The sequence below is a fragment of the Lepisosteus oculatus genome, chromosome 9, assembly GCF_040954835.1.
Source record: "Lepisosteus oculatus isolate fLepOcu1 chromosome 9, fLepOcu1.hap2, whole genome shotgun sequence".
Lineage (NCBI taxonomy): Eukaryota > Metazoa > Chordata > Actinopteri > Semionotiformes > Lepisosteidae > Lepisosteus > Lepisosteus oculatus.
This window is the reverse complement of record NC_090704.1, coordinates 41,340,045-41,354,263: the sequence shown is the minus strand read 5'-3', so window position 1 is coordinate 41,354,263 and position 14,219 is coordinate 41,340,045. Positions and strand designations below refer to the sequence as shown.

The 14,219-nt window shown below is 48.1% G+C and overlaps 1 protein-coding gene across 2 annotated transcripts in view; it reads right to left on the bottom strand.

Moving 5' to 3' along the window:
- The window catches only part of LOC102689330 (cytohesin-1), a 100,937-nt gene that overhangs the window by 73,717 nt on the left and 13,001 nt on the right, over positions 1-14,219 (bottom strand). Inside the window, exon 1 of one of the 2 annotated variants that reach the window (XM_015356307.2) lies at positions 7,542-7,860. The exons of the other annotated variant lie outside the window; for it this stretch is intronic. Within the exon in view, the coding sequence (XP_015211793.2) occupies positions 7,542-7,617 (76 nt within the window). The 5' untranslated portion in view covers positions 7,618-7,860. Of the gene's footprint in view, positions 1-7,541; positions 7,861-14,219 lie in introns of those variants that run through there. 2 annotated transcript variants of the gene reach the window in all.

The following is a 14,219-nucleotide window of genomic DNA, read 5'->3' as shown; positions in this document are numbered from 1 at the left end:
GTACAGCACTTCAGGATTCTTTGAGCTGAAAAGTGATAAATTAATGCAATGCATTAACAAATCAACTAGTCTAGCAAATCAACACCACAGCTCGCAAGCTCTTCCGTTAGTACAAACAACAATAAAGAAGCTATTAACACTGCAAACATTTCACCTACAGTGAAGATAAAAAGCAGCAGGTGTTTGTAAAATGCTACAGCACTTTTTTTTACAGTGGATGATCCTAACTTTTGAGCTTTATTAAATCTTATTATTAAACAGGAGCCATCCATTCATCTTGGTTTTTTACAATCTGTATGCCAAGCAAGGACGTGAGTTATTACATTTTTTTATGCAGAAAAGCAACTGCTTGCATTAACACTCAATTACAGTACCTTCCTTTTTAACACTGAACAGTGTCACATCATCATATTTTTACTTTAATTTTGGAATTAGCAGCCCATGGATGTGATTAATTTGGTGTTTTTGCTGCATGAAGCTGCAGATGTACAGAAAACAACATCAAATATAAAATTCTCCCATGGGTAAAAAGGAGGCCTTATTTTTTTTGTATAAGTGTGAGACAAGACCACCTTTTCTCCTTGGTTCAATGTATTATGATTGTGTCAAGCACTAGGACATACAGGGATTTATACACGGGTATGATGTACTTAAAAACAGAAGCATTGCAGAGAACACATTGTCAGCACAGCATCTTCTCATCGGCAGTGCCTTCAATGCACCAGTAGCATGAGAAGTCCAGTGCAATGCCCAAAATCCATCACACATCCAGTAAGGCCTGGGGACGGAATACTACGCTGTAGAAAATTGATCCTAAGTACCACTGCTAGTATAAGCCTCTGCATAATCCTTGTTGCATGAATGGTATCAATCAGGCACCCCTTAGGAGGATGCTGTTTCAATCACAGCCCTAGGATTCATGATCACGGTACCTCTCGTACATGGGATGCAAAGTATCATTAAGACAAACAACCATAAAACACAACAACAAAAACTGCTCTATGTTCTTCTGGAAAGTTCTTTGAGAAGTCAGGGTGTAAGGGTGCAGTGTTGCATGCTCAGTACATACCCCTCTGAGCCCTTACACCCAGGCCAGCATACTCGGTGTGTACTGCTTTGTTCTGCTCAGTGAGCCCTTACCCCTGTCCCAGCATGCTCTGTACACATTGCTCTGCTCTGTGAGCCCTTACCCCTGTCCCAGCATGCTCAGTGCGTACTGCTCTCACTCCCGGGCCAGCACAATCAATATGTCCTTGCTTCGTGCTGTGAGCACTTACACCTGGCCCAATCAACATCTCGAAACTGTCCCTGCCTGCTGTATGTCCTGAGATGGACAGGGGTCTGGTCGAGGGAGTGGTCCTGCCCTGCGCCCCGTGCTCTGGGGATGGGCTCTGGAATGCCATCCTCTTCACCAGGAACATGCAGCTGCCCGGGAATGGATAGGTGGAATTTGCACAGAGATTTGAGTCCAACTAAGAAAAGTTACCATAGCCCAGCTGTCACTGCAATGCATTTTTAAAATAAGGTTTAAGCAAAGTTTAAATTAAAAGTACCATCCTTAAACGGCTATTAGCAGAGGTAGAAGTACAGCGAGCGTATTGTGTGAAGAGTAATGAGGCCTCAGACTGCGGAGTCGAGGAGGGGGGCTGGCAGTGTGGGAGTCAGGTGAATGACGTTCCACACTGAAAATAAGGGCTCTTTTGTTTTTCATGCAAGGAGCAATCAGGAGCTCTGCTGGCTTTGAACCAGAGACAGGCAGGTGTGCGCATTTATTTTTCCTCTCCTCACTCTTCAGGGCAAAAGCTTTTAAGCTATTAAATATTAAAACGCTGTACAGCAAAGTCAAACAAGCACAACTGACACAAAGAACCAGAGAAAGCAAGGAAGGCCCAGTATCTGAGTGGCCTGACTTGAAAAAGGAACTCGATTTCATCCTGCTTCAGCAGCATTTCATGTTGGTTATGAATTTACATTTACAGAAGCGATTCTAAGTCTATGCAGGGCAAAGTAACCGTTGCTTGTCTCGGTGTTAGATCAAAGGTTACTGTCCCACAAAGGAACATGAGTGCAGTTCAAGGTCACAGCCCTGTCTTCAGAGATGGCGAGCTGACGTATGCACTGTGCTTTGAGGTTCTGCACACGGTGAATATAGTTCAGGCAGCAACTTTCAAGACTGTGTGCTCAGCGGGCGTCTGAAACGTTGATGCTGCAGTCTTGTTTTCATTTGACCTGACCAGTTCTTCTTTCGCTCCAGCTGTTTGCTGTTCTGAACAGAAGCAAAACCTCTCAATCAGCACCCAAATGAAAAATGAAACATGTCGAGGGTTTTTTCCCATTTCTTTTTCAGGAAAAACGACAAGCCTGTCTGCAAAACCATCGTTGTTTTAGCATAAGAAATGTACCGCGCAATGTCTGGTCAATCGTAAGATTTGTCTTCGCCCCATATCCCCAAAAGCTATAATTCATCGGATATGTAGACAACAGCAAAAAACGACATTTTTGAGCGCAAATTAAGACAAATTTAAAAACTCAACAGAACATGAGAAATCCACATTTGGAGGATTTACAGTATGACAGAGGCTGCACACAGTAGAGAAGCTGTCATTTCTGCACTCTGTAGTCTATAATTACACACCGAAACAGGAGGAAATTTTAATTCTCCATTTTAAAATGATACAAAGACAAGACTGCCATATTCTGTCAAGTAGTACAAATTAGGGCACACAGTAATTGTCACTAAGATAATTGGACAGGCATGTTACATAAACAGAGACACCGGGAACTGAAAAACGAGAAGAACTAGAAACCCAATTTAAAGCAAGAAAAAAAATACAATCGGGACCAACTGCCAGGCTGGCATTGCGAAAGACCGGCTGGGTGAAGCTGTGTGGACGCGGGCGCGAGGAGAGGAAGGCGAAGATGCCAGTTTGAGTGGCAGGCCGTCTGACTGCAGATGAAAGGGAACATGACTAAAGCCCATGTGCCTTCCGTCCCCAGTTGAAATCATTATCCCCTCCTTCATTACCATAAGTAATCAGGCTGCAGCGGGGCCAGCCGTGTGGCTGTCAGGGCCCTCGAATCAGAAAGGAGCTGGAAGCAATTGAAAAGCTAACCTTCCACTTCCAGCCTGCAGCTTTGTGCTCCAGGCTCTCTGTCTCTCTCCCACTTAACAGCACATCCTGCCCAGGCTGGCCTTGCGCTCAAAGCCAGCAGGAAGCCTCTTTCCTCCTTTTTGTATTTCAGAACCATGACTGAACATCAGTTGTTAGAGATCCTTCCCCCGCACTTTGAAAAGCACCGATGGCGTTGTCATCTGTGCTTTGGTGTCACTGTGTAAGACACAGCCTCTCTGTGAAGCAATGGTGTATGGCTTCACGCGGCCCCTCCCTCAGCTGGTCTCTGCAGGAGTGCCAGGCCTACAGGTGTGCCCAGCCTGGCAGGTCTGCAGAACCCAGTGGATCCTGCTCCCCTCCCTCCCAGATTGAGGCTGCAACACACCAGCCCTGGGTGTCAGGAATCAGTCAACTTCAGAAAAACTCATTAAACCTTAAAGGCTTTCCAAAAAAAGCTGCCATGCAAATGTGACACACTTGGTTCTGTCATGGGGGTTGACTGCTGAAAATCAGGTTAAATCTCCAGCTACCCATACGAATGCTATGCTGACCCACTGCCACCAGCATCCAAAAATAACCAGAAACCTGACACTGCAAAGATTAAACGGTGATGAGAATTTATAACTCTCTTACAAGCCCCCATCACTCTGCTGGTAATGATACCGCAGTTTCAAAGCGCTTCTGAGATCTGTGTCTGGCCCCTGTTAGACTGCTGTATCAGTAGTAGGACTACAGACACAAAAAAACAAGGCGACAAAAGACTCTCTACCAGAGAAGCTCGTGAAAAGCAGGCTGTACAGCACCTCGGAGACTGGGCTGTGTTCAGCAGGACAGGAAATGGTACTGAGGCTGTAGCTGATATCTGGGCTGGGGTTTTTGGTTCCTTGAGGGGAGGGGGTTTTCTGGAAAGGTGAAAGAGGGCAGGGGAAAGGGGGCACAGTTCAGGGCAGCTCTTTCCCGCCGGGGGAAACTGGCGAGCGAGTTGCAATTTCAGCTGCAGCACCGCCAGCCGTCTGCTCTCTGATGGAATTAGCCACGCTCCCGTCCTCGCCTGTGTGGAAATAAAGGGCTTAGCGGAGCGAGGATGGGCCACTCTTCTTCAGCACGCCGGCACCCACATTAATATATGAAAAGAGCTGCCGGTTCTGTCCTTCGTGGCCCCCCTCCGCATGCCTCTCTTGTGTTTACTGGGATTTTCCTTGGCGTGAAGTCAACTAGGGCGTTTGCTCACGACCTCCGTTACAGAAGAGCGGCAGGCGAGGAAGTCATTTAATAGGACCGGCCCAGAGGGGAAACAGAGCCTGCCACGCTGGGCCAGGAGACTTTGCTCTCTTCGTTGTATCAGAATTCACCTTTCTTAGGAAGCACTCATGAGCCAGCAACTACATAATCCCACAACTCACAACCGGTATCCCACTGGAGCTCAGCAGGTGTGAGCCTGGCCAGTACCTGAATGGGGGACTCATGGGAAAGCTCAGGTTGCTGCAGGAAGAGGTGTTAGTGGGACCAGCAGGGGGCGCTCACCCGACTGTCTGTGTGGGTCCTAATGCTCCAGTATAGTGACGGGGACACTATACTGTGAAAAGGTGCTGTCCTTTGGATGAGATGTAAAACTGAAGCCCGTACTCTCGGTGGTCATTAAAAATCCCAGGGAGTTTCTTGAAAAGAATAAGGGTGTTAAGGGTGTCCTGCCCAAATTTCCCATTGGCCTTTAAGGGCAGTCCTCATTAACTGTGAAACGCTTTGAGTGGAGTCTCCAGAAAAGAGCTATATAAATGCAATGAATCCCTTTATTTAATTTTATGAACCTTCTGTGATGGCGGACGTTGATATCGTTTTGTGAAAGCTGAATAGGGTGTGAAAATGAAGGACAGAGAGGGCGCGGTAAAAGCAGGAGACAGAAGACAGCGTGAAGGCAAAGTGCAGTGAAGCAATGTCATTGTGAGGTGTTTGTAGGGCGAAGCCAAGGCCATACAGGAACCTGCCCTGCAGAATCCACTGGGGGCAAATTTCACACAGAGAAGCACTAAGGAAAAGGCACATGCTCATGTCAGACCTTTACTGTACCAACAGGTCTAATCTAGTCCACAAAGCAACAAGTAAAGGTTGTTTGCTCGCTGAAAAGAAGGAAAAACCCCAATGTTTTGGCTGTCGCGCTTCTTCACACCTGGAATTTCCTTTAACGGCTTGGGGCTTCCAACCCAGAGGTTAGGAGCACGGCTGAGGTTCCCTCGCTGTCCCCGGCTCAGCCCAGGGAAGGAAGGAGTTACAGTTTCTCTGGAGCGAAGCTGGGAACCAGCACCACTTCGCCCGCCGTTGTCACGCAGCTCCTTGTCAAAGCACTCAGAGGCCAGGGCTCCCTCTCTCCGGAGTCCCTCCATTATTCATGGCGAAAGCTGCAGTTATATAACGGCTCTGAACATCAAAGCCCGTCCTCCTCCACTGTGGCACTCAGGCCCACCCTTGCCACCTAGCACCCCGCTCCTCAAACTGCACTCACGCTAAAACACTCCAAAAGCTGCTGGCCGTAGACACACGTCAGCGACAAAGTCTCTCTTCTGCGTCACTAGAACCTCCAGCCTGATTTTTCTGCTGTGCTACAGAGAGTCTGCTCAAAAACTGACGACGAACTGCGGTTGACTGTATCTTAACTGGAAAAACATCACTTGCAAATCTTTTTACATTAAGCTCAGCATTTCATTTTGCAAACCCCTGAATGTTCCATTTGCTAGGCAATGTAACAAACGTGCAAGCTTTTTTTCTCCACTAGATTAGGGATGGTTTTTCTTGATTACTATGATTTAAGGGTGCAGCAACACCAGATCATCTGCACATTCAGAATGAAAGCGCTATAAGACAGGTGGTGCTTAGGAGGAGCAAAGGGGCTGGAACTACACAGAGTGGGCACTAAACTCTCCCACAGCATTCTGGGAAACTCCCTCTGGTCTTGTCTGGCTGGGTCTGGCTGCTATTGAGCGCGTCTTCAGTGTTGAAACAACCTCAATTTGCAGGGTGGCATAGAACTCAGATTTCTCAACACCTGACGCAGCAGAAAAACAGAACACAGCTATCGTGTTCCACATTAATGACAGGAAAAGTGTCTTGCGAGTGCAACCCGTCATTGTGCAACTACAAATTTTTTCATTCAGATTCAGTACATATTCTTAATGAACACAGAACAGCAATCAGCCCTACAAAGACCGCTTCAGTGTCTCTTTTCAAAATTGATAGCACTATGGTCAAACCAACACCTCCAGAAGACACTGAGGATGGGCACACAGCAGTTCCTGGCTAATGGGTGTTGGAATCAGACCTTCTCTATTCCCAGCACCATGTCTTCCTGGTGATTTGCCTGGCTGATGGAACGTGGCGATAACGACCTGTTTTGAGATACTCGTTCCGTGTCAATTGTGAAAGGCAGAATTCCTGATTTGTCAGGTCATCTGAGCTACAGGAGGGACAGGGGTTGAGGAGAGAGAGAGAGACCTGGGACTCTTTCTTAAAATGCACTCCAAACCAAAAAACATCAGCCACAGAAACACACAATGATGCCATTTCAAATTAAGTACCCTTTAAACCCCTGCTGATTTTAAGCAGGGAATGCAAGACAAATGCAATAACAGATAATAAATCATCATGACCATCACAGACCAGTCACCAGCTCAGCAACAGGTGAATGAAAGAGAACTAAACCAAACCAGCATAACCAACTTGCTGGATTTTTCTGGCAGTCGGGTAAACGCAACTAAGCCTGCGAGCAGACAACGCCTGAGGCTGCCCACTGACTTCCACCGATTCTGAGCAACGCTGTGAAAGCAGAACCAAGCTCTTCAGAAGAGGATATCGCATATTAAAACTAAAACCAGGCAGCACAAATGCATGTAGAACCTCTGGAGAGCCTCGGAGAAGGTCTGCATGAGAAACACTCGGCAGTGACCTCACGCAGCACACCATATGGAAACTCTTTGCCACCTGAAAGTACAATCTTTCCACCTCAGAGAAGCACCGACAGCACACACTGTAACAGATCCAGATTCACAGATAAAACACCAGAGAGGGTCAAGCAAATGACTCCGTGGTATCTGGAAGACCGATCATGAGAAACTTTCTGATCTAAAGCAAGAATAATGTCAGCTTGTTCCCAGCTGCTGCCTTGTGGGAAGATAACCTGTGAGTCTTTAAATCACTAAAAAGGTTTCCCAACAAGCCAGTCACAAATAAAAACTTTCCACAGACCTCCTTGAACTCTTTGAAACAACAGCTCACTTCAGTTTTCTGCAAGCGAGGCAGAGCCAGAGACCTAACTGTGGATCTTCTTCACAACTGCCTATTACAACGCAACACAGGCGCCAGAAAAACTACGAGGCGTGCAAGCAAATCACACGTTTTCCAGTCTCCGGAGGGTCCGTCTCGGGAGCCGGTACTCACCTGGCTGGGGTGCGTGGATGCTCGGACAGAGGAAAGCTTGGAAACTGGAGGCACATAGTTCGCTCACCGTCCCCATGGCTCCAGCCCCAAAGCAAGACCCTTTTCAGATGCCCGTTTTCTGTTCAGACTCAGATTTGTTTTTTAAAAACAGGGGAACTTCCCGAGACCGCCTGCCTGCTGAAGATCCCCAGCCCTGAGGACTTCCAGTCCATTTATTAATTTCGCAGAGTTCGCCTGCTACTGCGGCTGCTTCACGAATCCCTTAATCCGCTCCCCAAATAATTCCACCTCTCCTCTGCTGTACTCTCGCTCTCTCTGCTCTGACAGCACTACTCTCAGCTCCGTCTTCCCCTCTCTCTCTCTGTGCCTGCCTCTCTCTCTCTCATTGGTTTGCACAGTAACTGTGAGATATTCTTAGAGACCTAACAGATTACACACATACACACGCACCCTCCCCAGACTCGGTATATAAACATGGGTTTGCAAGATGCAAACCCCTCAGCAACACCTCAGCGCTGTGAGCTGTTACTCTGTCAAGACTGCTGCTGTATCAAAGCGTGACAGAGTTGGGAAAGTGGGTTCAGCCACAGCACAGCATATGCATACACATATATACATGCATCCTCACAGACACACTGACCCTCGCATTCATACACCCACTCAAACACACGCGTGCCCACACAGGCATTGGGAAGCAGCAATAGAGGGGGACCATTGCCAGTCGCATCTCACAATGTGGCCTCCAGCTACTGCATTTTCCATTCAGAAGAACATCTTTTCAAAATACAATATTTACATTTTTTTTCTGCTAAGTCTGCAGAAGCCCCAGAGCTACTCAACCCTGTAACAGAATCGATTCAGAATCCTTTTTTCTTGGCATTTTGTTAATCCTTTATTTAACTTGCTGCGTCGCTGCTTGAGAACACAGTCTTACTTACAATGACGGGCTGGGGAGAGCTCATTCATGCAGCCGGGTGTTTTACTGGAGGGATCCGACTGAAGCACAGCGCTCAAGGGTACAACAGCGGTGTCTCACCTGGGATTCGAACCCACGACCCCCTGGGTCTGGAACCCCGAGCCCAGAACATTGTTCATGTTCATGCATCTCACAGTGCAGTTTTCCTCTGTGTTGTCTGGGGGGAGGTGGGGAATTCTGTTCTATTGAGGCCATTACTTGAGCCAGTCCCAAAACAGCCCACACTCGTGACCTCTCAAAACACTTGCTTTCATCTGCTGTAAAATCAGCCCCTCACCCTGCTTACACGAGCAACGTGCTGCAGCCTTTCCAAAGACGTCCACCCCTTTCTGAAGAGAGCTTTTCATCGCAGCCTTAAGTGTACCTTCAGCGTCTCAGCCTGTTCTCCTGCTGCCCACTCAGGTTTACACCACCGACTGCAGCACGCCCATGAGCGCGCAAAACACTTCATTCTCCTGACAGTGCACTCAGGAAAGACTGTCCCCCCCATTAAGCACAACCGAAGATTTTATGATTGAATGTCGTTCATTCCTGAGGTGTTCCAACGAAAGGGATACCTAACACACCGTGCAGCGCTGGAATTGCCCAAACCCATCTCTAGCTCTCCCTTTGCAGTCAGCTTTCTCTATCTGAAGCTTACTTGCTTAGCTACTGTGTACAGAGTATTCTATAACACAGCTTCTGAACTGAACACTGTAGCACAGGCTCAACATTACTATAAGATTCACCGAGCCGCAGGTCTGATGAAATTGAAGACTATATTATTATCATTAGTGATCAAAATCTGGTGACCTCTAATCCTCACTCATCATGTCCAGTTCTCCTCTGGTTATTATTATTGGGAGCTTGAATCCCATGAAGATAATGGGTCACCGATAATGCACTGCAAAACGGACACACTTTGTCAGACCATATCTAATGGATTCCCAGTTTTGCCAAGGCAGAACCTTTTAGTCTTATCCCTTACAAACTTCCTAATCACTCCAAAATGTCTGTAACTCCAGTCCGCTCCCCATTCCTGCTCTCCGGCTCTTCCACAGTTATTCCCAGCTCAGCAAGCACCTGCAGTGAGGTTGGTCACTTTCCCTGCTTGCCCCTCAGGCTGTACAATCCTGGTCTCGGAGGACTGCTGTGTCTGAAAGTTTTCTAGGGGGCAATTAAAGCACTAGTAGCTAAAAAAGCTAGGGTTGTTGCTAAATTGGTCCCATTAAGCTAATCGTGAGCTGATTGGTGTTGTCAAATGATGGTTGCAAAGAAATCTGTGCACAAGAAGGCTTTCAAGGACCAAGATCGGAGATCCCTGCCTAAGAACGATGCACTGTGGTATGCTGGGGGGCATTTTACCCATGTAAGATCCCATGCTGCAACCGATTCTGTTGAATTAAAGCGAATGCTGACTTGAGAAAAACCTTTGCTCTCCACAGCCTGCTCTGTCTTTCCCCTTTATCTCCCCGTTTTTCCATTCTTCCCACTTCCTTCCTTCCAAATGCCGATTACCCCCACCCCGCCTTCAGAGGAGAACTTGCAGCCGTTAAAACGGATCCACTCCACAACCGCTGCGGTGAGGGTGGCACGGTTACCCAGCCAGAGGCCAGCGCGTAACAGAAGAGGGCAAAGGCAGCAAGCACAGTTTAAAATGATACGACAGCTTGGGTCAAACGCAGTTTCCCTCTGCCCGGTCAACCGAGCTCGCTGTCTCCATGTTGGCCTCGTTCCTGCTCCCCCAGTGACACGGCCCAGAGCCTACAGCTCTGTCACGCCCTCGTTATTTCCGCAAGATGCCTATCCCTCCTTCCCACCCCGGATTTACTGCGCTGCCATCGTCTTTTCCAAGCCTTCTTTCTCTCCGTTTGGCAATGCACAGCCCTACCCGCGCTTTTGCCTTATTAAGTCTTTATGTACTGCATCAAGTCCACGCTGTTGCATGGCAACAGTGTTACATAAATTATAAAGGTTCCTGTATGAGAATTTGCCATTTCTGTAAAGAATGAAGTGATTCATAGGCACGCACACACACGTGCAGACATCTATGACACGTATGGAGCCCCTCCACACACACACACACACACACGGCTCACTCACACACGGCTCACTCACACACGGCTCACTCACACACGGCTCACTCACACACGGCTCACTCACACACGGCTCACACACACACGGCTCACACACACACGGCTCACACACACACGGCTCACACACACACGGCTCACTCACACACGGCTCACTCACACATGGCTCACACACACACGGCTCACACACGGACACCCACGTACTATGTGTATACATCCTGAGAGAGAGGCTTATCAGGTCTTTCCATTGCTGAGAGAACTCGAGGCTCTCACTGTACAAACGATAAAGACTAATATGTGGCCTCTTTCAGTTTTTAACACCATTAAAAAAAAAGTTTCCAAAGAATGCTAAAGATTTGCCAACCATTGAGAACAACAAACAGAAAACCAGCCCCCCCCATTCACCCCCTACAAAAATAAGTAATAAAGAGAAAAAAACAGCTTCTGGGAGCCTGATGCCAGGACGTCAGGTAATTCACACTTTTTTTAATTTTACATGTGCCTGCAGGGAAGAGATTCGACCTCGGGGGATGGAAAAAGAAAATATTCTAAAATTAAAAAATAAAAGATACTGATGCAGACAGAAGATTTCTTCCAAATTCAAAGAAAACCAAAGCCCCAGCACCCACAGAGGAAAAACAGTGCCTGTTCACTTTCTCTCCCTCCCTAAGGCTGTTATTCTTCCCTGGCACTCTGAAATTAAAGAGCCCAGCTAAAAAATATACATATGGAAATTGTGACTTAAGCAAAAGCTGAAAGAGGTGATGCATTGGAAAAACAGACCAGTGTGTTGTGGTGCACTACACTATTTGTAAAAGCTACAATTCAGAGGCCAGGGAGCCTCTGTAGGTGATCCACAGCCCCAGGGGGAGGCAGGGGTCTTGCTGGAGCTAGAGGCATGCTGAAGAGCTGAGGTTACAGTTGCTGTAGACTGCCAGGAAACCCCACAGTTCTCCTTGGGTAGCTCCTAGACCACCTATGAAACATGCACCTCATTCTAACCTGTATGGTAACAGGAATTCGCCCTTCATTAACGCTCAGGCATGCACGCCTTCGCACATGAAGGCCAATTTCAATGTAGACCTCCTTGTTTCGATTTGTAGGTCTGAATTCTTTCCCTTTCCTCAATTCCCTGACAAGCAGCTGCTTTCCAGTCCGTTTTTGGATTTTCCAACATTTTCAATGTGCCAGGGTTTTTCCTGCTCTTATCATAATGCATTTTTATGTATACCGGGGTCTCCAACTCTGGAGATCCCCAGGCCAGTTACTGCGACACTTCACGCTCAATCACCCTGTTAAATAAAGATGAGGAACACTGATCAACCAAGCAAGTCATGTTTCAATGAAGGGAAAACTCGTCCTTTAAGTGTGAAGGATATCCTAACTTAAGTTCCAGCTGATCTAAAAAATGACTGAATTGAACACACCACCAGTTTAATTGGTCCGGGCCTTTTACCTATAGACTCTGGCAGACTGGGACACCCAAGGTCCAGGGTTGAGATTTCTGGTGTCCAGCTCATAGCTGCCCTCATTCGTTCCCAATCATCCCCATGATGATTTTGCCCTCCCCAACATGAGAAAGCCCCCTTCAGCCCCCCTCCAATGTTAAACGTCCTCCCTGCTCTGCTGAGGCCACCCCTGCACCTCAGTGCACTGACATAACGAAACGGGAAGAGCAACTCTGTGAGAATCAGCTCTGGTGTGAAAGACAGGCCTGCCTGAGCTCAGACACTGGCGGGTAACTTCCTCTTTCCAGACAGCAAGAGGGAAGGGAACAGCCTGACTAAGGTGACCGTCAGGTGACAGCAAAGACGTCAATGAAGAAGTCGGCAGTAAAACTGCTGCCCTGGCAGAGAAGTCCATATAAAGTCAGGGATCCTTGTACTTTCTGCTTGCCTGAAGAATCTTCAAGTTTCTGAAGTTCAGCCTTTCAAAGCTAGCATCTTAGCTAACACTAACAGCCTGTTAGGACTAATTTAGCATCCAAGAGATGGTAGCAGAGGACCTTAGAGGCGCAGCTCTCCAAGGCAGCACAAAAGCCCTGTGATTCTAATCAGTCTTTTGAGACTGATGGTCCTGGGAGTACTAACGCACTTCCTACTGATCAGCTGTCAAGCCAGCCCAGAGCTTGGCCGCCTCCAGCTGGTCATCTGAAGAACAGATGGTCAGGACACACATCGTTTTGCAGTGCTCCTTGTCTGCATGTGGAGTGCTATGTTTCTCAATGGACTATACTTATATACATGACCTGTATCATGGGAACTGCGCTGTGGAGCAGTCCATCGTACTTTGACACAAAGGGTCACTGGTGTCCACCAGAAAAATGAACGCAAGCTATTGCAGACACAAAGAGTAGTTATTCTGAAATAAAATAGTGCCCTCCAATGCGAAACGGAACATACATGGGGATCTGCTTCTCATGCGTGCTGAGTTTAAGTGTGCACAGCTTTTATGACATGGTCCTGTAGGGATATGTAGGGACACGCATCCCTACATATACAAATGTGCTGTGTATGCATGTGTAAATACTCACACAAACTACAGAATTCATCTGGAACACCCTCGCTATTCCAGAGCCCAGGACTGCACCCAGTGCATCCCTCCTTTCGTGCACAGTAAGACTGTTCATGTCCGCGGCTCGTCAGAACACCAGCGCGTCAGCGGAGGAGCAGAAAGGGCAGGGCTCGCAGACTCGCGGGGGGAGAAGAGGAAGGGCCTGTCGGCAGCAGAGGCAGAGGGGTCACATCTCCCCCAGCCCCGGGAGGGAGGGGCTCATTCCCGGCCGGCTCTCCGCTCTCTGTGAAGCGGAGCCTGCTTCACCCAGGGCTGAGAGAGCAAGAAACCCCCCTGACAGCCACGACTCTGAACTGGGACACCTGTACCCTCTTTCTCTCCCAGTTCTGAAAGAAGGTTTTCCACAGACCTCACCATTTCCGCAATCCAACACACAGTTCCGACCCCCCTGTGATAAGGACGTGGCGGTTATCACAGAAAGAAACCAGCCTGTCAAAGTCAGTAATGAAATAAACTCACACAGAATGATGAAGGGTCTCCACTGCCGCGGAGAGGAAGAGAGATGGGAAATTCTGCAGCCTCCGGCACACAATGGGAAGACAGAGGCAGGCACTTTTTATCCAAATTAAAAGTTATGCCCCCCCGCCCCCCAAAAAAGCACAAAGCATCGCACGTGGCAGTTACTGGAATTTCAAGGGCACAGGCCAGCATGCCAGCAAGTCTGAAGGAGGGAGAAGGAAACAGGTAGATAAGCCTCTCCCCAGAGACACACACACACACACACACACACACAGTGACAAGAGCCTGTGCCTCTTCAGCAGGTGGGGGCTGAACTCTTCTTCCTTCTCCTCCCAAGGCCAGTGCTACCTTCTGCCTTTCTTGAGCGCTATCACAGTCATCACACCTGTCCTCCCCCGGCCCCCTTACCAGTACCAGAGGGGTTGTGAAGCCAGAGTGGCACTAAAACACACACCGCTCACAGCCCAGGGGCGCTGGGGGGAAAACGAGTTTTGACCGTCCAAAGAGGTTCAATACTGGAAATGGGCGATACTGGACGCCCCACCCTGCCACCATCGCTAAAATGGCAGGGGATGATCTTGAAAAGGCATCCAATAG